This window comes from Talpa europaea, assembly GCF_964194135.1.
Source record: "Talpa europaea genome assembly, chromosome: 9".
Lineage (NCBI taxonomy): Eukaryota > Metazoa > Chordata > Mammalia > Eulipotyphla > Talpidae > Talpa > Talpa europaea.
This window is the reverse complement of record NC_140076.1, coordinates 74963599-74986942: the sequence shown is the minus strand read 5'-3', so window position 1 is coordinate 74986942 and position 23344 is coordinate 74963599. Positions and strand designations below refer to the sequence as shown.

At 41.4% G+C, this 23344-nt stretch overlaps 1 protein-coding gene across 1 annotated transcript in view; it reads right to left on the bottom strand.

Moving 5' to 3' along the window:
* The window catches only part of CD5L (CD5 molecule like), a gene marked incomplete at both ends in the record, with an annotated part of 30237 nt that extends 7429 nt beyond the window's left edge, over positions 1–22808 (bottom strand). Inside the window, 6 exons of the mRNA XM_084242395.1 lie at positions 12592–12677; positions 13280–13600; positions 14417–14734; positions 15858–16181; positions 18990–19016; positions 22781–22808. Coding sequence (XP_084098521.1) covers positions 12592–12677; positions 13280–13600; positions 14417–14734; positions 15858–16181; positions 18990–19016; positions 22781–22808 — 1104 coding nt within the window. The remainder of the gene's footprint in view (positions 1–12591; positions 12678–13279; positions 13601–14416; positions 14735–15857; positions 16182–18989; positions 19017–22780) is intronic.
* Positions 22809–23344: the final 536 nt, after the last annotated feature.

Below are 23344 nucleotides of genomic sequence, written 5' to 3'. Positions count from 1 at the left end.
ACTGCACCCAGTGCTTATATAAATAAATAAATAAATCTTTTTTTAAAAAAATAAATAAATAAAATAATGGTCCAGTTTCATTATCTTGTATGAGAATATCCAATTTTCAAACACCACTTTTTTTTTCTTTTAAATATTTTTTTTTATTTATACAAGCACTGGGTACAGTCAGAAGCGCGGGAGGGTGAGAGAATTCACCAGAGCCAGAGCGGGGAGCAGAGCAGGCAGAAGGACCGAAGTACACTGCTGAGGGGAGCAGCGGGCGGCAGGAGAGGTCTGCGCGCCATGTGGGACCCTCCTCCGGTGGCCTGGGAGCAGCCAGGGATCGAACCGGCTCTGCAGTGGCTGCGGGCAGCTTCGCAACTCAGCGCTCAACCGCTGCGCCACCGGGGAGGCCCTCAAACACCACTTATTAAAGAGACTATCCTTCCCCATTGAGTTTTCTTGATGCCCTTGTCCAATATTAGTTGATTGTAGGTTTATTTATGGGTTCTTTATTATGTTCTAGTCACCTATGTGTCTGTTTTTATGCCAAAGTCATACTGTTCTGATTGCAATGGCTTTGTAGGAGAGTTAAAAATCAAGAAGTGTGTCCTAGGTATTCACCCAAAGGACACAGAATCATTACTTTAAAAGGGCACCTATAGGGGTGGAGCAACATGGCGGCGAGGAGACGCTGTGAGATCTCCCATTAAAAAAAAGTTAATAGGGAGGAAAAGCAGCAGGTCCCAGTGAGAACTGGGACACGGAAGATAAACGGGTGACTCCAGCAAACTACCCGAAGAAGAAAGTTGCCATAAAAGAGGACTAGAAGGGAGGAAAGCACAGAACCCTGCTACCCTCCCCCACCCACAAAGTTGGCACTCTCCGACCAACAGAAAGGAGGAAAAAAACAAACTAAAATGACCAACAAGAACAAACGACGCATCAAGCGGGACTGTGAGTGGAAAGGAACTATTTCAGCCACCACACCCCGTGAACTGGAGCTGTGGAGAACCCTGCAGGATTCGCCACGGCAGTGAGCGAACGGCTCCAGGCGCCATTAGAGAACAAGAGAGACCCCTGGAGACCTGCACACAGCCCCGGGCCGGCCGGTAAGCTTGCGCGGAAAAGCTGCGCGCTTGAAAAGCAAACGCGGATCGCGGCTGCCCAGGTCCCCGAGCCTGCGACCTAGGCTTGCGGGGAGACGCGCGGAAGCCCTCACTGAGGTGAAAGTCCCTCACTGAGTAATCAGGAACCAGGAGCCCAGGCACGGCAGCGGGGTGCAAAAGGCGCCATTTCTGCGGCCACTGAACTGGGCTACAGCCCGCGTCCTGGACCTGAGGGCTTTGGAACTGAGACCCAGGGCACAAAATTCCGGGCGTGGGTTCTCCACGACGGTGGGGCACAAGGCAGACACAGCACCCCAAAGCCGTTGAGGTTTTCCCTACCATTCCCGCTCTGTTCCCTGTCCCACGGGGTGAAAAAACAGCCCCCCAAGGACAATAGGAGAGATCTCTGGCACCACCTAGCGACCAGAAAAAAAAGTCACTAACACCCCATAGAACAGGGAAATTTCTTCAGAATAAGACTGCTTGAAAAGGGCAGAAGGCTCTCGGAGGAGCTAGTGGCCAGCTGGGAAGTTAGCCCATGCCAGGCCCCTTCTGACCAGCAGTCTGAGCCCACAGCGGGAGCAGGCACCCACAGACAGGGCAGACCGGGCGTGCAGAAGAGTGTGCCTGAGACCGGATGCGCAGGGACTGCGTCCCGCATCACCATTTTAGAACAGGGACATTTCTTCAGTAAAGACTGCCTGAAACCAGCAGAAAGCTCCCTCAGAAGGCAGCGATGGCTCCTAGAGGAGCCAGAGGGGAGCGGAGAAGTTCACCCAAGATGCCGGCCAGTCCCAGCAACACAGTGTCCCAATGCATACGACAAATTAGAAAACAGACAATAGAGACTAAAACAACCACAAGCAACCTAACAACTCCTCAGGAAAAAAGTACGCCACAAAAAGAAAACCACCCCCCAGATTGCAACAACAGTAACTTGGAAGAACTTCTGAGCCTTCCAGAAAGAGAATTTAAAATCGCCATGATTAAAAAAAGTGACATAACTCATAAAGCAAAACAATGATATCAGAAAAATAATCAACGAGCAGAAGAATGAAATTGAGTCCCTAAAGGGGGAAGCAAAAGAAACGCAGGAGATCAAAGAATTAATGGAGGAACTAAAGAATTCTGGGAAAAGCAATGAAAGCAGAATAGATGAAATGGAAGAACGAATAAGTACTCTTGAAGACACCGAAATAAAAAGAACCAAAACAGAAAAGGAAAGAGAAGTACGAAGGAAAAAGAACAAAGAAAGACTTCAGGAACTATCTGACTCCATGAGGAAAGGAAATATAAGAGTTATAGGAATACCAGAAGGACAGGAGAGAGATGTAGGAACAGAGAAAATATTCCAGGAGATAATTGAAGAGAACTTCCCAAATGTGAAGAAGGAGCTGAAAATTGATATACAAGAAGCAAGAAGAACACCAAACTTCCACGATGAAAGGAAAAATACAGCAAGACACATAATAGCAAAGCTCCCAAGAATCCAGGACAAGGAAAAAATAATGAAGCTGACAAGAGGGAAGAAACAGATAACATTCAAAGGAAAACCAATCAGGCTGACATCAGACTTCTCTGAAGAAACACTAAGGGCAAGGAGAGAGTGGAGGGACAGAGTCAACAGACTCCAAGAAAACAGATGCCAACCAAGAATACTCTATCCCGCAAAGCTCTCCTTCCTCTATGAAGAAAGAATATGGACCTTCCCAGACAAACAGAAACTCTGGAATTTCATTACGACTAAACCCCCACTCCAAAAAATACTACAAGGAATCCTAAAGCCAGAACCTCAGAGGGACAAATAACAACGAAAGAAGGCCAAAAAAAAAAGTTATTAAAAGAATAAATAAATAAAATCAAAGGAAAGACAAACACAATGGCAAATACAGATGCTAACATATCAATATTAACTCTAAATGTAAATGGACTAAACTCTTCAATAAAAAGACACAGAGTTGCAGCCTGGATTAAGAAACAAAACCCAACCTTTTGCTGTCTCCAGGAAACACATTTAGCTACAAAAGATAAAAATAGACTCAAAGTTAAAGGATGGAAAACAATCCTACAAGCAAATACACCAAAAAAGAAAGCAGGAACAGCTATACTTATATCAGATAAAACAGATTTCAAACTCAAAAAAATAAAAAGAGACCCCAATGGTCACTACATTATGATCAAGGGGACAATAATTCAAGAAGAAATAACACTCGTTAAAATATACTCACCAAACGAAGAAGCACCAAAATATATCAGACAACTGTTGTCATCTCTGAAAACAGACATCAGAGAAAACACATACGTAGTGGGAGACTTCAACACACCACTATCAACAATGGATACATCAACAAGACAAAAAATAAGTAAAGAAACTAAAGCTCTAAATAAGGACCTAGAGCATTTGGGCTTAACAGACATCTATAGAACACTAAACCCCAAAAAAACGGAATACACATTTTTCTCAAGAGCACACGGATCATTCTCCAGGATCAATCACATACTGGGGCACAAGACAAACATCAACAGATACACCAAGATTGAAATCATACCAACCATCTTTTCTGACCATGAAGGCATCAAACTAGAAATAAACCATAAAAAGAAGGCAAGGAACTTTCCTACCTCATGGAGATTAAAAACCACACTATTGGAAGACCACTGGACTAATGAGGAAATCAAAGAAGAAATTAAAAAATTCTTTGAACTGAATGACAAGGAGGACACCAATATCCTAAATGTATGGGATGCAGCAAAAGCAGTAATAACAGGAAAATATATAGCAATAGAAGCTCACATCAAGAAACAAGAAAGAACTCAAAGAAACAACCTAATCTCGAAGCTCAAAGATCTAGAAAAAGAACAACAAAAAAAAACCAAAAACCAGTAGAAGAGAAGAAATAATAAAAACCAAAGCAGAAATAAATGAAATTGAAACTAAAAAAAAATCCAAAAGATCAATGAAACAAGAGCTGGTTCTTCAAAAAAAATCAATAAAATAGACAAACCCCTAGCCAGGCTCACAAAGGAAAAAAGGGAAAAAGCACAAATAAACAGGATCATAAATGAAAGAGGAAAAATCACAACAGATGAGCAGAAATCAAAAGAATAATCAGTAACTACTATGAACAGTTATGTGGAAAAAAGTTCAACAATCTAGAGGAGATGGACAAATTCCTACAACTCTACAATCACCCAAAGCTAGAGAAAGAAGAAATAGAACACCTAAACAGACCAATTACAAGCAGCGAAATTGAAATGGTAATCAAAAACCTCCCCAAAAACAAAAGCCCAGGACCTAATGGATTTACAAATGAATTCTACCAAACATTCAGAGACGAATTAGTGCCTATCCTTCACAAACTCTTCCAAAAAATTAAGAAGGAAGGGACAATACCAAACACGTTCTATGAAGCCAACATTACACTAATACCAAAACCGAACAAGGACAACACAAAAAAGGAAAACTACAGGCCAATCTCCCTAATGAACACTGATGCAAAAATCCTCAATAAAATTTTAGCTATCAGAATCCAACAATGTATCCATAAGATAATTCACCACGACCAAGTAGGATTCATTCCAGGGACACAAGGATATTTCAACATCCTAAAATCAATCAACATTGTCCAACACATCAACAAAAAGAAATATAAAAACCATATGATAATATCAATAGATGCTGAGAAAGCTTTGGACAAAGTGCAACACCCATTCATGATAAAAGCCCTTGAAATTCTTGGGATACAAGGAACATACCTCAATATCATAAAGGCCATATATGACAAGCCAACAGCCAGTATCATTCTCAATGGTGAAAAGCTGAAAGCAATTCCATTAAGATCTGGAACAAGACAAGGATGTCCACTCTCACCACTGCTTTTCAACATAATACTGGAAGTCCTAGCCAGAGCAATAGGACAAGAGAAAGACATACAAGTAATCCAAATAGGCAAGGAAGAAGTCAAACTATCACTACTTGTGGACAATATACATAGAGAACCCCAAAAACTCCACAGAAAAACTAATTCAACTCATCAATCAGTTCAGTAAAGTGGCAGGATACAAAATCAACACGCAAAGTCAGTAGCCTTCCTATACACGAACAATAAATCTGAAGAAGAAATAAAAAAAACATCCCTTTTATTATTGAAACAAAAAAAATCAAATATTTGGGAATAAATCTAACAAAAGAGGTAAAGGACCTATACAAAGAAAACTATAAAACACTGTTAAAAGAAATAGAAGAAGACACAAAGAAATGGAAAGACATCCCCTGCTCATGGATTGGAAGAATAAACATTATTAAAATGGCCATCCTACCAAAAGCAATATACAGATTCTACACTATTCCAATCAAAATATCAATGTCATTCTTCAAAGAAATAGAACAATTATTGATGAAATTCATATGGAATCACCAAAAACCCCAAATAGGCAAAGCTCTCCTGAAAAAAAAAGAAGGGAATGGAGGCATCACACTCCCAGACTTCAAACTCTACTACAAAGCCATAATCATCAAAACTGCATGGTATTGGAACAAGAACAGACATACAGACCAATGGAATCAAATAGAAAATCCAGAAATAAACCCACAGATTTATGGTCAAGTAATATTTGACAAAGGAGCAAAGACTATGCATTGGAACAAAGAAAGTTTGTTCAATAAATGGTGCTGGGAAAACTGGGTCGCTACATGTAAAAGAATGAAGCTTGACCACTACCTCACACCATACACAAAAATCAACTCAAAATGGATTAAAGAACTAGACATAAGACCTGAAACCATAAAATATATAGAAGGAAATATAGGCAAAACACTACGTGATAAGCACATCAAAGACATCTTTACAGACACATCACCCAAAGCAGTGATAATGAAGGCAAAGATAAACAGCTGGGACTACATCAAATTAAAGAGCTTCTGCACAGCAAAAGAGACAATAACAAAAACAAAGAGAAACCCCACCGACTGGGAGAACATTTTTGCACACAACACTAATGATAAAGGACTGATCACAAAAATCTGCAAAGAGCTGATGAGACTCAACAACAAAGAAAATAATCCAGTCAAAAAATGGGCAGAAGAGCTAAAAAGAAACTTCTCTGAAGAGGAAATGCAAATGGCCAACAGGCATATGAAAAAATGTCCAACATCACTTGTAATCAGGGAAATGCAAATCAAAACTACCATGAGATACCATCTTACACCAGTGAGAATGGCACATATTAAAAAAACTAGCAACAACAAATGTTGGCGAGGGTGTGGAGAAAAAGGAACTCTTCTGCACTGTTGGTGGGAGTGCAAACTGGTCCAACCACTGTGGAGAGCTGTGTGGAGATTTCTGGACCTACTAACCATAGAGCTTCCATATGATCCAGCAATTCCACTCCTAGGTATTTACCCAAAGGACACAGAAACATCAATTCCAAAGAACACCTGCACCCCTATGTTTATAGCAGCACTGTTCACAATAGCTAAGCTTTGGAAACAACCCAAATGCCCAAAAATAGATGACTGGATCAAGAAGATGTGGTACATATATACCATGGAATATTACTCAGCATTCAAAAAAGATAAACACATGCAATTTGCAGCAACATGGATGGCACTGGAAGGGATCATGCTCAGCGAAATAAGCCAGAAAGAAAAAGAAAAATACCGGATGGTCTCACTCATAGCAGGAATCTAGAAAACTTAAACAAGGGACCAGGAAAATGAATAACTATAAGAAAGTGAAAATCAAAATCAAGAAAAAACTATGAACCAGAGACACTTTTTGGGGGGTGTGGGGCGGGAGGGGAGGGATTGGGGTCAGAATGGGGGGGTTGCAATTTTATGGGGAATATAAAAATAAAATTTATTATTTAAAAAAAAGGGCACCTATACCCCTATGTTTATTGCTGAAATATTTACAATAGCTAAGCTATGGAAACAACCCAAATGCCCAAAAATAGATGACTGGTCAAGAAGATGTGGTACATATACACCATGGAATATTACTCAGAAATCAAAAAAGATAAACTCATGCAATTTGCAGCAACATGGATGGAGCTGGAAGGGATCATACTCAGCAAAATAAGCCAGAAAGAAAAAGAAAAATACCAGATAGTCTCACTCATAACAAGAGTTTAGAAAACCTAAATAAGGGACCAGGAAAAATACTAATTATAATAAAGTAAAAATCAAAATCAACAAGCAACAAGCAACTATAAGCCAGAGACACACTACAAAGGGGGTGGGGGGATACGAGGAATTACCGTCAAAATAAGGGGGAGTGGGAATTGTATGGGACTATACCAAGAAGAAAAAGCAGACATTGTGCAAAAATGAAAAATGATGTAAAAATATATAAAATAAAATATTTTAAAAATCAGGAAGTGTGATCCCCTTGATTTTGTTTCTTTTTCTCAAGACACTCTTTTCTTGTCCTTTCTTCATCTCACTTTGGTATCTGGGTAATGCTGGCCTCATAAAATAAATTTGGAGGTGTCCCACCCTCTTCTTTCCGTTGGAAGAGTTTGATGATTGACATAAAAACTTCTTCAAATTTTTAGTAAAATTCATCAGTGAAACCATCATGTTCTGAAATTCTTTTTTGTTGGGGGAGTTTTCACTAATGATTCTATCTCTTTACCTTTTATAGGTCAACTCAGATCTTCTGCTTCTTCATGATTCAGTCTTGCTAGTTTATGTTTCTAGGAACTTATTCATTTCATCAGGACTGTCTAATTTGTTAGAAAATTATTGTTCATAGTCTGTTATGATTCTTGGTATTTCTGTGTATCTTTTGTAATAGACATTTCAACTCTCAACCATTTTCAATAATAATTATATTTTAGTCCTTTATATTTCTTGGTTAGTCTACTTAAAGATTTGTCATTTTTGTTTATCATTTCTAAGAATCAATGCCTCATTGTTTTACTATTCTTTATTTTTTTAAGATTTATTTATTTATGATTACAAGAACTGGGGTACAGGCCAGAGGTGTGGGAGGTGAGAGGATCCACCAAAGACAGAGGGGGGAACAGAACAGGCAGATAGATCGACGTACACTGCTGAAGGGAGCAGCAGCGGGCCAGGAGAGGTCTGTTGTTCCAAGTGGATAGCTCCCTGGTTGGGGATCGAATTCGCATTGCAGAGGTTGTGGACAGCTTCTTAGTACTGCGTTCAACCCCTTATGCTACCAAGGACGCCCTATTCTTTCTTTTATTTTTTCTATACCAGTCTTTATTATTTACTTGCTTCTGTGTAATTTGCTCTCTTTCTTTTTTCTTACTCCTCTAACTAGAAAATTTCAAATTACCTATCTTTTGAGCCCATTGATTCTTTCTTCTACTTGGTCAAGTTTACTATTGAACCTATCTATTAAATTATTCAGTTTAGTCATTGTATTCTTCAGCTCTGGAATTTCTGGGTTGGTTATTGGTTCTCTTTTACATTTTCTGTTTCTTTGCTGAACTTTTAATTTTGTTTGTGCATTGTTTTCCTAATTTCTTTTAGTCAGCTGACTAAAATAAATTTTTAGTTCAATGGGCTTCTTTAAGAAAATTAGTTTAAATTCTTTAAAGTCAGCTCATGATCTTCATTTCTGTAGAGTCAGCTATTGGAGTTTCATTAAATTGCTATGGTGATGTCATGCTCACATTTTTTTGTAATCCGTACACTGCCATCTGCTCATTTGAGTAAGTGGTTTACATTTTCAGACTTTACTGGTTCACCTTGGCAGAGAAAAACATTCACCATTCAATACAGCTTGAGGTGCTGATCAGGCAGCTACTAGCATCTATGGGCAGATAGAACTTCTTGTTGGGGTATCTAATTGGGCAAGGACATTGGTCATGATCTGTTCTCAGAGAAGTGAGTGAAGTGAGACTGCATATGTTCTTCCCTGACAGGGTGCTATAAAAAGACTCCACTGTTTATATGACCCATATTCTTGGGACCCAAATCAGGCAGAACTTCCACTTATTTCTCTGGCCAGACAGGGCTCCTGGCTTGGGTCTGCAAATAAGAAGAACCTCAGGAATAAACAGACCAGAATCTCTGAAATCTCTCTCTGGGCACCAGTGCAAGCAGGAATGTGGCCTGTCAAGATCTGAGCACTAGTCACAATAAACACACTCCCCATGAGGACTTTGTGTCAATGTAGGTTCATTAATTGTGGCAAATATACTGGTCTGGTGGAGGATGTTGACAACGGTGACAACTATGCTTGTGCAGTTACATGCAGGAGGCTATGGGAAGGAATAAGGGAAATTTCCATAGCTTCCTCTTGGTAATAACATAAAACCTGTGAACATAAAACTTGTCTTTAAAAAACTAAGTCTTAAAATACACAAAAATATCTTCAAGTGACAACTCAGTGACTTAGTTAATACAAATTGTGTTTATCTCTCATTCATACCATATACACCAGTGCATGGGTTAAATTATGACTGCAACCTCTCACTCAGAGACTCAAGCTTCTTCCAACTTCTGGTTCTGACCTGTCCTACACTATTGGGGTTTTCTCTAGCAAGCCAGCAGATAATGTCAAGAAGAGCCAGGAGAAGACAAATTGCTGTCAAATATTTTAGTGTGAAGATGTCATAAATCACTATCATGGTGAGAATAGGACATACAGTCTCACCTAGATATAAGAGAACAGGGAAGTATAGAATAGTGGTATGTGTATGCCAAGATTTTATTATATCATATAAAGATTAAATAGCCATATTCTTGGGCTAGCAGGCAAGAAACCACTTTCATCTCCTTTAATGAGGCATTTTTATTGAACATGCTAACACTGTCTATGACTACTGTAAGGTCTTTCTGCATGAATTTACTTCTCCCCCCATGAGCTGCTGCTTTTATATGATTGGTTCTATAGGTTTTAACTATATAAGGATTTTATGACAGAAAATCTAATGCAGAAATTAAGGGGAAATCAAAGCTCCTTTTATAAAATCCCAACTTATTTTTACTCCACTTAGGATAAAAGGGCTTTTCAATTACTCTATCTAGGCAATTCATGCTTTTAGATGCCAGATGCTATGAAATGGAGGGACCAGAATGCTATTCAATAGGGAAAATAAGGAAGACCTATGAGAATCAATCATATAAGGCAGTCACTTTGTCAATTAACATATTTCCTTCTCTTCTATGAAGATGGGTTTCTCTACCTATTTTTTTGCTGGTTTTTAAATATGCATTCAACAAATTGAGATCTTGCAGTGGTTAAGAGGCAGAAACACACTCCAGTGTCATTAGCAGCCATGAAATCTAACAGCCAATATGCATGATTCTAGCTCCCTCTGCCCATAGTTTCTTATAGTTCCTAAGTAATGCAGAGCAAAGCTGACAAATACACCATAACCCTAAGATAAGGTCAATCATGTGTTTGTCACCGAATGTTATGAGTTCCATGCATTTCCTCAAGGACTCATTTGTTTTTTAGGAGACCTCATTATTACATTTCAGTTTTACAATGTTAATGGTCTTTTCTCCTGCTCTAGTTTGTTTTCTTGAAACCTAGTGCTAAAAGAATGAATGCTCTAGACAGGGAGTGACTCAGGGAGTCACAGCTTTGCCCCCTGACTTCCAGTCAGCCTTGGGCCCAGTTATTGCCATGCCTCTCCTGCCCATCACACCCTTCTTCTCCTTAGCCAGTTTTTACAGATGAACTGTTATGACAGTTTACTCAGAGTCAGAGGCCAGAGATTGATATGTCTTGGGAAAAGAGATATAAACACACTGTTAGACGAAAAGCAAAATTGATATAGGATTAGAAGGGCTTGACATCAGAGTTGGTTATTGGACCTACATCATTCAAGTGCAGGAGTGCGTTCACAGGCTGGAGCAAGAGAAAAACAGGGAGAGAGTCCCACATCCAGAGGAGAGAGCTACATTACACATATGTTACTATCTGCTGATGGGTTCACTTCTACCTAATCTTATCTAAAGAGCCATCCCTGTGAAGCTGACACACCTGATTCCCCATGGACAGGAAAAAATGTCACATGGACTGGCAAGTGCTGAGACTGAGAGCTCTACTTTATTAAATAGCACTATTGTAGGTATAATACAGGTACTCAACCTAGCCTCAGCATCTGAAGTCCATTTTTAGAATTGTCTTGATGTTGTTAGTATTATTCTGTCAATGCTCACTCAGACTTGCTGACCTCAAGGTTCATAAAATGAAAATGATCATCTGATTGGTGTAAGACACAACTCTGGATCTCCCCAAATGTTCTCGACTTAATCTTATTTCCTTTCTCCCAAAGGCAGTCCCAAGTACTTTCCATTGGATAAAGTAAAGGGCATCTGTGAGACTTTTGTTCAATGCCAACCAGGATGGCAAGTTGTATACAGATAGTCAACAAAGGTATTTTGTTGGGAGCACTTAGGAGATGCACCACCTACTCCCATGTGTCATGGAAATGTCTGGGATTACAGAATATTACTCTCTTCCTGAGAAAATCGTCTACTTTCACCAAAGAATAGGAGAGAAATGAGGTGTTACTAATTGTTGTAATCACTTAAAATTTGAGAAAAAGAGTTCAAAAACTCTGAGATTGTTCCCCCCAAGTTTCATGTAACTGTCTACCAAATTTTCTTTCAAGTGTTCTTTTAGTGGTCTCATTCCTTTTATGTTCTTTACAGACATACAACTTGCCTATTAATGGCTTGCATTGCAGAGAGTAACAGGTCTGGGGATCTCAAGCATGTTGAGATGAGAGAGGACAGAGTCAGTGATAAAAAGTCAGCAGTGACAAAGAAATGACTCAGAGTCCATCTTTCCCATCAGGAAGGAACTCAACAATTCATCTCTCCAATCAATGATGGGGTGCTTGGCTCTGAAAGGGAAGCATAAGCAGTGTTCAGACTCCTGCTGAGGAGGTGGATAAAGCCTGCAGGCCCCGTGCTCATGCTGGGCCATCAGGGTCCATGAGAAAGTAGAAAGTACTCAGGTCCAGCGCGGGCATTCAAGCATCAGTAAGATCAGGTTACTGTTCTGTAAAGAGAAGAATGTACAGTAAGGATGGGCACATGCCAGGAACAGATTGTCATTCAAGCTCAAAACGGTTAAAGAATTTAGAATTGAGTTTAGGAAATAGAGATGCTCTCAAAGTTTAAGTCACACACACAATCCCCTCTGATGTGAGTCATATCAGAATCTGTGCAGCATCCCAGGACATTCAACCAGCTCCCATGTGAGTCATAAACAGTATCCACATATATTAGCACATCCTATCTTCCCACAATCACATTTTTTAGTGAACAGGACAAATGTGTCCCTATTTTACAGATGAAAAAGCTGGTTTCTAAGCAGTTAAGTGACCATCTAAGGTTACATAACCTCAAAATGGCAGTGGTAGGACTCAGACCCTACCTAGTCTTCATCTTCTGTCATAAAGTCTTTATTCAAGACACTCCTGGCACCCTTAGTCGGTTATCAGCGCTTCCCTCTGTCCAGTTTAGGGTATTTAACCAAGCAACCTTGTACACTCAGCTTCTCACTCTGTTTACAAAGGTAAACTGCAAACTTGCAATTCTTTTGAGAGAGGTTACACTTGTATTTTGGGTCAGGGCTTTTTCCTCTATTCCTGTAAAGGCATTTACACTTTAAGACTGGTATCCCAACTTTCCTAATAATACAAATCATGGGCATTTCCACAGAGCTCCCTACCTACCACCCTTCCCACAGATTTTTAAGTTTAAAATCTGGGGAGTGACATCTCTTCCATAGTTTAAATGTGGGTTTGAGGGTTGGGTCATCTAAGAGAATGAACCATGACTTAAGAGTCAAGATTGGTCATTTTAGTTCTGTTCTATTATTTGAAAGCAATTTTTATGATTTTGTAAAACTGTTTATTTTCTCTGATTCTCACTTTCATGTTTAATGTAAGGATGTTGATGCCATGATTTTCAAAACCCCTCTTGTTCTCACATTAAATATATGTATGTTTTTAAATGATTATTCTGTTTTCTACTCAAGTGACTCAATTGAGCACTTAAAATGAAAATTAGTTATGCATTGATTTATTTCATTAACTGTTCATTAATTAAATTAATGTGCCTACTTTGAAGCATGCACAGAGTAGGTGAGATTATGGCTGCCACAAGATACTGGCAGAGCGCCCCGGAATCTCCAACTTCTAACCCTCCCCCCAAGCTTGTCCTCATGAGCTCCACCTACAACACTCACCTGAGCAGACCACACCCACATCTTCCTTGTGGTTGCAGTTGTGATATCCCCAGAACCTGTGCCGGCACTGCTCTAGGGACTCCTCCTTCCCTGAGCAACGAACATCATCCAGCCAGATGCGGCCAACCCCAGGACCAAAGCTTTTCCGGACTTTGGCAGATGGAGAGAGGGACTCCCCACAGCCCAGTTGCTTGCATACCATCTGGTCCTGCTTTTCTCCCCAGTCGTCATCACAGACAGAGCCCCACACCCCGTTGTGCAGCACCTCCAGTCGTCCAGAGCAGCGATTGTCTCCTCCTACCAGCCGCAGATCGAAAGGATCTGTAGGGCACAGGAGAAATTCAGGAGACAGAGAAAGGCATGGAAAGAAGAAGAAGATCATTTTCATCTACGTCCAAATCTCATCAGCACGTTTGGACCTCTCCACCTATTTTTTCTATAATTACAATCCCTTCTCTAGTTTCCACTCCCATGTGGTCCAGGTCCATGCCCTTACCTAGAAATGTTTCACTTCTTCATCTATTTATAAAAATCTAATATTTATAAGTACTTTCTAATAGGTTTTAAAAACTGAAGTGCAACAATTAATGGAATGGTATGCCTTGTCCTATTACATAGAGTTCCATATAAGAGTTCATTTTAATATAGTGCATGATTCTGTTTAAAGCAATGTCATATAAAAAGGCAGGTATGGGGGCCTCCCTGGTGGTGCAAGGGGTTAAGAGGCAGCACTATGAAGCAATCCGCAGCCATTGCAGCACGAGTTCGATCCCCGGCCGGGGAGGTGACCGTCATGGCACAGCAGAACTTGCCTGTCTCACCCACTGCTCCCCTCAGCACTGTATTTCAGTCAGTCTGTCTGTTCTGTTCCCCACTCTGCCTCTGGTGAATCCCCCCCACCTTTGGCCTGTACCCCAGCTCTTTTATGCAAAAATAAATAAATCTTTTTTTAAAATAAATAAATAAAAAGGCAGATATTACTATTTCCTTTTGAAATCTAAAAATTGCCAAACAGCACAATTTAGTAACTTTGTCATGGTCTTTATTGCTTGAGTATTTTTCTGTGAACATTGCTTGAATAGAATTCCATTTAATCCCATTCAAAATAACCAAAGTCTCTTGACAGATAGGACTTACCTTCACACTCAACCCACATGTCTTCATCGTGGGTACAGTTGTTCTTCCCCCAGAGTCCAGAAGGGCAGTCCACAAGGCTTTTTTCTTGTCCTGAGCATGACAACTGGCTCAGCCAGATGGGCCCTTGGCCCTGGGTATTCTTTTTGCAGCATCTCTGGGTCAGTGTGGCCCTCCCACACCCTAGCTGTCGGCACATCACCTTTGCAGCTGGGAGGCCTCTTTCCGACATGCACACAGTACCCCACTGATCTTGGTGCTTCACTTCCACACGCCCCTTGCAGCGCCCCGGGCCATCAATCAACCGCAAGCTCTCTAGGACTGTGGGGAAAGAAAGAGGAAGCATCTGTTCCAGCTCTCTGTTGTTAGTGTACAGTATAATATATACCAGAGTGAGCTTGCTGCAGAATGGCTGAGTGAATTGATGGAGTGAAAGTCATTTCTCAATTCCAAGTTGAATCATTATTTCTGTAACATTTTTGATTTTTCAAATCATTTCACATTCAAGTTCTTATGTGCTACTAAAAGAGGCAAGTGGAGGCATTGCATACATTTTTAAATAGAATGAAGTACAATAACAACCACACACGACATGTCCTAAACCAAAAATATTTTGGTTCAGTTTCACATTATCACCCCAGTATCCCAGATTAGTGTTCCCAACCCTCAATCTTTCTAAGAACTAGGAATGAGACCTTTGCATCAAGGCACAAAGATTTAATGGGTAACAAACTGTGGGGTAACAAAGAGAAAGCATGGACTAATTCCTTAGCTAAACCACAGTCTAATGGGGGAGAAAGTATACACAAAGAGTGGAGAAGTTATTGATACATAGGACCAATATGTAAAAGTGGAGTAAATGAATTCAATGTTGGGGGGAAAACTGTGTTGTATTGGTTTTCCATTAGCCTCTTATACATAGTTATATACAAGAGAAAATTCATTACATCAACAAGAAAGAATAACAATTCTAGTCAATATATGTATATATAATAGCAACTATACTTAATTTTATATAGTTTATATATTTCTTAAGTTCATATATTTGTTTTCTGTATATTAATATCTCTCATCTCTTTATGTAATTAGATAGGTAGTAGGTAGGTAAGTAGGTAGGTAGGGAGAGAGAGAGAGAGAAAGAGAGAGGGATACAGGTAGATGCCTCTATAGATGTGTTGTGTTGGTTTCCTATGAGCATCTCCTATCTACCTACCTAGATGGTGAGCTCCTTGAGAAGCTCTCAAGGAGCTTCTCCTAAGAAGAGAAATAGGCAGTATATAGATTGAAACTAAGAGAAAAATCATTAACTAAAGCAAGAAAGAATAGCAATTCTAGCTGAGAATGTGTTCTCCAAGACCCAAAATAGAGAAAATGTGAGGGCAATTGAGAGTGGTCAGTGGGGTGTGGGCAGCTGGAAGATGATTCTCAAGTTCTGCATACTCACTCTCACAGGATGCACCCGCATCCTCCTGATGAAGGCAGTTAAAAACATCTTCACTTTTATCACATTGAGACAGTGCATCTTCCACCCCTAAGCAATTGACATCTTGGAAGAGGACTTTTTGTTCTTCTGCTGCTGGTGGCTTATATAAATTACCATAGGGCACCCCCTTGGCTGCTCCACAGCCCAGCTCCCGGCATACCACGGCAACGTCTTTTATGTCCCAGCCATCATCACAAATGGTGCCCCACAGACCTTCCTGTTCCACCTCCACCCGCCCTTCACAATGGTGGCGGCCTCCCACCAGTCGGAGCCTGGATGAAGACTCTGCAAAGAAATGAGACAGTGGCTGGAGATCTCTGGGGGTAGCCCAGAGAATACTCAGATATATTTACAGTTATCTTGGGACACTTCCACTATTCGTGGAGGGTGAGGGGAGTTGGGGAATGAGACAGGAGACACCAAAGGGGTAGGGGAGGGGGAGGAGCTTCAGAACCTCCCTCTCTGGGTTCTGGTTCTGCTATACTCTTAATTGCAACCTCCCAAGAAACTCCACTTCATGATAGCTGAATATGACTGCTAGCATTTGAGTTTGAAGATTAAGAGAAAGAGACTGATGAAGATCCAGTAGAGTTCTTAGAATCTCTAGCAGAGAAATTGTAAGGTCCTCCAGAGGCCATCAAAATCCTCCCCACTATTTCACAGATAAAGAATATGTTCTTCATAGAAATAGAGACCATACAGTAATTCTATCAGATAGTCAAGTCCCCAGGTGAAAACATGAATGTAAAGATAATATCTATTTTGATCTTTCTTCATCATGACTCTCTCCCCATGGCAGCCAGACTGGGACAGAATGTCCGGATAGAATTTGAGCTGAACAACCTGATTCTCTCTCTCTCCTGTCCCCCAACAGCCAATCATCCACCCCTGTACATCCTTGCTGCTTCCTATGTCCAAGAACTCAATTTAGAAGAAACACAGTAAACACTAACAAGGGAAGATCCAGAGGCTCAAAGTCTCAGAGCCCCAAAACTTCTAGGGGATTCTATGGTTTGGAGGTGGGAGAGAGGCTCCACGAGTCCTCCAGATAAGTCTAAATAATAAAGAAGTGGTTTCTGCTCCCTGACTACCACTCTGGGAAATACTACCAGAAAAGCTCTCCCTTTCACCAAGACACAGACAGAGAATGGAGATAACTGCAGGGAAACCAGCAAAGAGCCCATCAGGAAACAAACTTTTGCTGAGCAGATACTGCCTCCCAGATAGTATTGTATGACTCAGAGAATGGTGAGGAACAAGATCATCAAATTGCTGCCCTTAAGGAGATTAAATGTTATAGGTCTGAGGCAATCCCACCACGTGTCCTGCAGCCTCAGAGTGACACAGAAGAGCTGAATTTGCCACACCTCCACGGAGTGGGTTGGGGAGGTCAAGAGGGTTCTGGTGCTCCTGAAGGGGCCAAATATCAACTAGAAGTCTGTGTCCTGTGAGATATGAACAGTGTAACATGTGTCAACATGAGCCACGTGGCAGGGCTTCTTGCATGAATAGAAGATGACTTCTGAGAACCAGGTTCCCCAATGTCGCCGCTTGTCTCAACCCTGCACAAACTCTCCAGAACTTGGAAACAACCCCAGAAGAAGTGTTTGAATGAGAAAACTCTGACCTGGCTAATTTTAAACTGTATTAAGATGTTTAGGTTTGGGTTTATACATTTTGTTTCTCTCCTCTTCTTCCATTATATTTTGGAGGGAGCAAGATGAGGAAAGATGGCTAGTGATAGAAATTAAATTATGTCTGCAAAAAACTAAGAAATGTTTTCACTTCTTGAATACCCAAGTGTAGGTGTATATATCTAAGTAAAAATATAAGTCCAGAGGCGTCAACTAGAAATAACTTTTAGGTCATTGTAACCAAGATGAGCATTTGGATTGGCATCATTATGGACTCTGGTGAGTATTAGCTGTCAGAGTCATGTTTAGGTTATTTTATTTGATTTTGAATTAAAAATTTTTGCTTTAAATGAGTTTTTATTTTCCATGAAGTGGAGGATTTGAGCACCTCCTAGGAAAGGAGAAATATGTACAGAAGAAAGAAACAGAGTAAGTATAAATGAAATCTCAGAAGGGATGAGAAAAGAACTGGAATCTAGAGAGAAGCATGGAGGGGCCCACCTGGGCAACTGTGTCCTGGGTTGTGCTTTACTAGCGGAGAGATGGAGGGGTCAGGATGCAGAAGCAATATACTGGGATGTGGGGAGACCCCAAAGAGGGCAGTTGTCTCCATGTACCAGTTGTGAGAGACTGAAAAACCTCTAAGTAATCTGAGTGTCAGGCTGAGCACCCAGACGCAGCAACCCTGGAGGGGTCAAGCTGCACCCGCAGGGTGGAGGAGGTTGCACACCCACAGTGACATTTGCAGCTGCCCCTCTCTGGGAAAGCCTCTGTCATGGAGAGAAGAGTAAGCTGAAGGGATAATGTAGGAGACAGACAAGCCACAACCAGCCCCCTGAGTTTGGACCACCGCAGCCTTCCTCCCACAATTATTCTCTCTGTGCAGCCCCTTCCCTCCTCAACCAAGCAGTGTGGACATTGCCCAAAGACTCCTCACATTCTGAATCATCTACAGTGTTGTAAACCAGTGTCGCGGCAATAAAAACAAGCAAAAACAAAAAACTTCCAGAGGTGGCCTACAGGCTGCTGTCAGTCCACATGCTACATGAAAGCTACATTTCTAATTTGAAGGCCCCATTAAGACTGGCAGAGGAACTTAGAAATGGAAGAACCCAGAGGGCCAAAGGAAACTCACTTGCAGATATGGCCACAAGGAGAGAGGAAACTTGTCCTCTGAGCCTGAAACAAAGTCCTCTGCTACTTGAAGGTGCTCAAGAGTCGGGCCACGAAGGTCAACTGGGGAAGAAACTCCCTTGCAAGATAAGCCACACCGATTCCTCCTATGTGCTGGAGCTAGCAATCTATTCACATTAAGACCGAGTGGGCGACACAGGAAATGAAAAGGAACCCTACAGGAACTATTTTGAACCAGCACCTCTCTCCATGACCCAAGGAACTTCAAAATTTCCAGTCTCTGGAGCTTGAAGGCCTTCTTCTTGAAACCCTAAAAATATCTTACCTGAAAAGCCAGGTCCTGTGCAAATGGCTGGGGAGAAAAGAGAGAAGTCAGTGAGGTCATGTAGCCAATTCCCAAAGTTTTGCTCAAATAACCATAACCATCTAGAAGGCGTCTACCAAATACTGTGAGATAGTTACAGTGATTGATACAGCCCTGTTAGGAACTTCTCCTGGAATGGCCAGCCTCACAGGACAAGTGAGCACTGCCCAGGAGCCTCATACACCAATCCCACCCCAGCAAACTGATCCATTGTGTCTCTCCACATTTGATGGTGACTGGCCATGGATAGACTTGGGTTTCTATTCTAGTGATGTAACCACTGGTCTCGAGAGAAGAACATGTTGGAAGCCCTGGGAAGACATAGTGGTAGAGGAAGGTAAAAGTGCCAGGGAGGGGCATGCAGAGAATAGGAAGACTGGCAGGATCTGTCATGTTTACTAGCACTGCATTTAGGATCAACAAACTTCTATAAAGGGCCAGAGCTTATATATTTTAAGTTTTGTGGGCATGTGGTTTCTGTTACAACTTGTCCCAGTTCCCCCTGTGACGTGAGGGCAGGCACATATATGCAATGAGTGAGCATGGCCATGTTCCAGTAAACTTTTACTTAAAGACACTGAAATTTAAACTTATGTCATTTTCACATTCTTTTGATTTTGTTCCATCACTTAAGCATGTTAAAATGACTCTTGGTTTCTGGGTTGCACATTGCCAAACCCTGGTCAGTGGGCCAGAAAGCAGCTCTCCATTTAGTTCCAAACATCTAGGTTCAAGCACCAGCACCTCTTCAAGACATTCGAGTTCCTTCCTACAGATCTCTGAGTGATGAGCTCCTCTACCCATCAGGTTCCCTATTAGTGCTGTGGAACCCTGAGCCCTGTGCCCGCCAGTGTTCACTGAGGCCTACGTAACTTGATCTGCAGACCTGGATGCCCTCACCCCCCCTTAGGTTCTTTCTGAAGGAGCTAATGTCTTTGTCCCTCCAGCCTAGAGCTTTTCAGGCAGACCAAGTATTTCAGTGGCTTACTTGAAATATTTTCTTCCCTTAGCTTCCAAATATTTCTTAACAAGCCCATATCCTTAATCTTTAGGGTGTGATCACCCACAGATTCAGTGAGACCATGTGTGCAACTGTCTAAACCACAAGGTTATATTATACACAACATCCACATGTTTGGTGAAGAACACACAACATGTTTACATGTGAAGGGAACTGAACACACCAAGCCTGAAAAGCAAGTGTGGAAGTGACATAAATTTGAAAGCTTATAGCAGGTGTGGAAGTTCTCCTTCAGGGTAGATAGCTATGGGCAGCACAGCTCAGAGAGGCTTTATGAAGGAGGGGGGACTGAAGGTGAATCTGGGAGATTCAGTAGTGTGTCCATGATGATCAAAAGTAGCTGTTAGGCTGGGACTACATCAAATTGAAGAGCTTCTGTACAGGGCCTCCCATGGTGGTGCAGCGGTTGAGCGCTGGGCTGTGAAGCTGCCCGCAGCCTCTACAGCACCGGTTCCATCCCCGGCGGCCAGCAAGGGTCCCACATGGCACGCAGACCTCTCCTGCCACTCCCGCTACTCCCCTCAGCAGTGTATTTCATCAGTCTGCCTGTTCTGTTCCTGGTCTGGCTCTGGTGAATTCACTCACCCTTCCACACTTTTGACTGTACCCAGTGCTTGTATAAATAAATAAATAAATCTTAAAAAAAAAAAAAAGAGCTTCTGTACAGCAAAAAAGACAGTAACCAAAACTAAGAGACATCCCACCGACTGGGGGAAAATTTTTGCACACAACACTAATGATAAAGGACTGATCACAAAAATCTACAAAAAGTTGAAGAGACTCAACAAAAACAAATTAAATAATCCAGTCAAAAAATGGGCAGAAGAGCTAAAAGGGAACTTCTCCAAAGAGGAAATGCAAATGGCCAACAGGCATATGAAAAAATGTTCAACATCACTTGTAATCAGGGAAATGCAAATCAAAACTACCATGAGATACCATCTTACACCAGTGAGAATGGCATGTATTAAAAAAACTAGCTACAACAAATTTTGGCAAGGATGTGGAGAAAAAGGAACTCTCCTGCACTGCTGGTGGGAGTGCAAACTGGTCCAACCACTATGGAAAGCTGTCTGGAGATTCCTCAACCTGCTAAAGATGGAGCTTCCATATGATCCAGCAATTCCACTCCTAGGGATTTACCCAAAGGACACAGAAACATTAATTCTAAAGAGCACCTGCACCCCTATGTTTATAGCAGCACTGTTCACAATAGCTAAGCTATGGAAACAACCCAAATGCCCAGAAATAGATGACTGGATCAAGAAGATGTGGTACATATACACCATGGAATATTACCCAGCATTCAAAAAAGATAAACACATGCAATTTTCAGCAACATGGATGGCGCTGGAGGGGATCATGCTCAGCGAAATAAGCCAGAAAGAAAAAGAAAAATACCAGATGGTCTCACTCATAGCAGGAATTTAGAAAACCTAAATAAGGGACAAGGGACTGGGATATAGAGTAATTATAATAAAGTGAAAATCAAAATCAACAAGCAACTATAAACCAGAGACACACTACGGGGGGTGGGGAAAAGGAGGGATTAGAGTCAAAATAAGGGGGGGGTGGGAATTGTATGGGGATTATAACAAGATGAAAATGCATACAAAATGGAAAACGATGTAAAAAAAATATATATAATTAAATTTAATTTAATCTAAAAAAGAGTAGCTAGCTGTTAGGTGACATGGGGGGGGGGGTGCATCAATGTTTAAGAATAGGGCCAGTGGGCCTCCCTGGTGGCGCAGCGGTTGAGCGCTGGGTTGCAAAGCTGCCCGCAGCCTCTGCAGCACCGGTTCAATCCCCAGCTGCTACCTGGACACCAGAGGAGGGTCCCACATAGCACGCAGACCTCTCCTGCCGCCTGCTGCTCCCCTCAGCAATGTACTTCGGTCCTTCTGCCTGATCTGCTCCCCGCTCTAGCTCTGGTGAATTCTCTCACCCTCCCATGCTTCTGACTGTACCCAGTGCTTGTATAAATAAATAAATAAATCTTTTTTTTTTAATTTAAAAATTAAAAAAAAGAAAAGAATAGGGCCACCACTCTACATAGAACACATAAGCATCTAATAGAGAGATCATTGTGGGCTTAGGTGATATACCAGGTCATCAGGACAATAAAAATAAGCTTGTTTTCTTAGTTACAGGCTCTTAACAAACGTCTGGGGAAGCAAGATTGCAGAAATATATGGTATTTTAAAAATTCAGACAGCTGAGAGCTCCAAGAGTCAAGGTGGAAAGTCTGTCCTTTTAAGTATAAAATCCCAATTTGCTCTAGGTTAATTTAGAAACTAGTGCAAACTAAGGAAGCATTATGCAAAGCAATTTTGAGAGGAAAATAGATATCATCAAGGAAAGTTATTGGTCTTACAATTTTATTTTATTTTCTTGCTCTACCTGCTGCTATCCAAGTTCCATTCATTTGTGTTTTTATAAATCCCTGAATAAATACTTACAGAGTTGTATGTAAAAAGTTAAAGGAGGTAAACTATTATAAATTTTTCACTATAAATATAATAAATAAAAAAATGATAAAGTGGATTATAGATTAGGCGTAGATTAAGTGACTTTGTAGGTTTAGAACAGTTGCCAGATGTAGAGAAGGAAGAAGCCTCTGTGTGAAAGATACCTGGGTCAGCACCACGCATCTGGGCAAAGAGGGGATTCTCTTCTGAGAGTTCTAGAATGCTTGAGAGCCTAAGCCGACAGGAGCAGGGGCACTCACCAAGGATCAAGGAGAACAGCAGAGCCATCATCTAGGTAGCTGTGGATGAAGAGCCAAAATTTAAAGCTGAAAGCAGACCCCAGAGCAGCAATACTCTGCTTTCACTGAAGTGTGCTGAGCTGAGAGGAAGACAGGCCCTGTCTTCACAGAAGCATGATCAGGTGACCAGAAACCCGTGGGTTCAGGGAGCAGAACTGATGGAGCTAGACTTGCTGAATTCAGCATCTCTCCAGAGGAAGGGAGGAGGTTGCAACTGGCACAAAGATACTCAAAATAAAAGAAAACAATAAAAACACAGGTTGTCATGACTTAGTTCTGCTACAACCCCAGAGCCATTAATCTCTGCCTCAGTCCTTTCACTATATGCACTGTTTCCACAAGAAGAGGCAGGGCCACATTAGAAGATCAGGTAATGTTTGACCTCCAGATATGTCTCATGGGGGCAGGTGCCAGCTTTGATCCCTTCATTCCAGGGGAAGTACCTAGAGAAGGTGGAAGCAAGAGGCCAGCGAATAAAACCAGAGCTTCCCCTAGGGGAATCTGGGGGTACCATAGTCCAGAGTC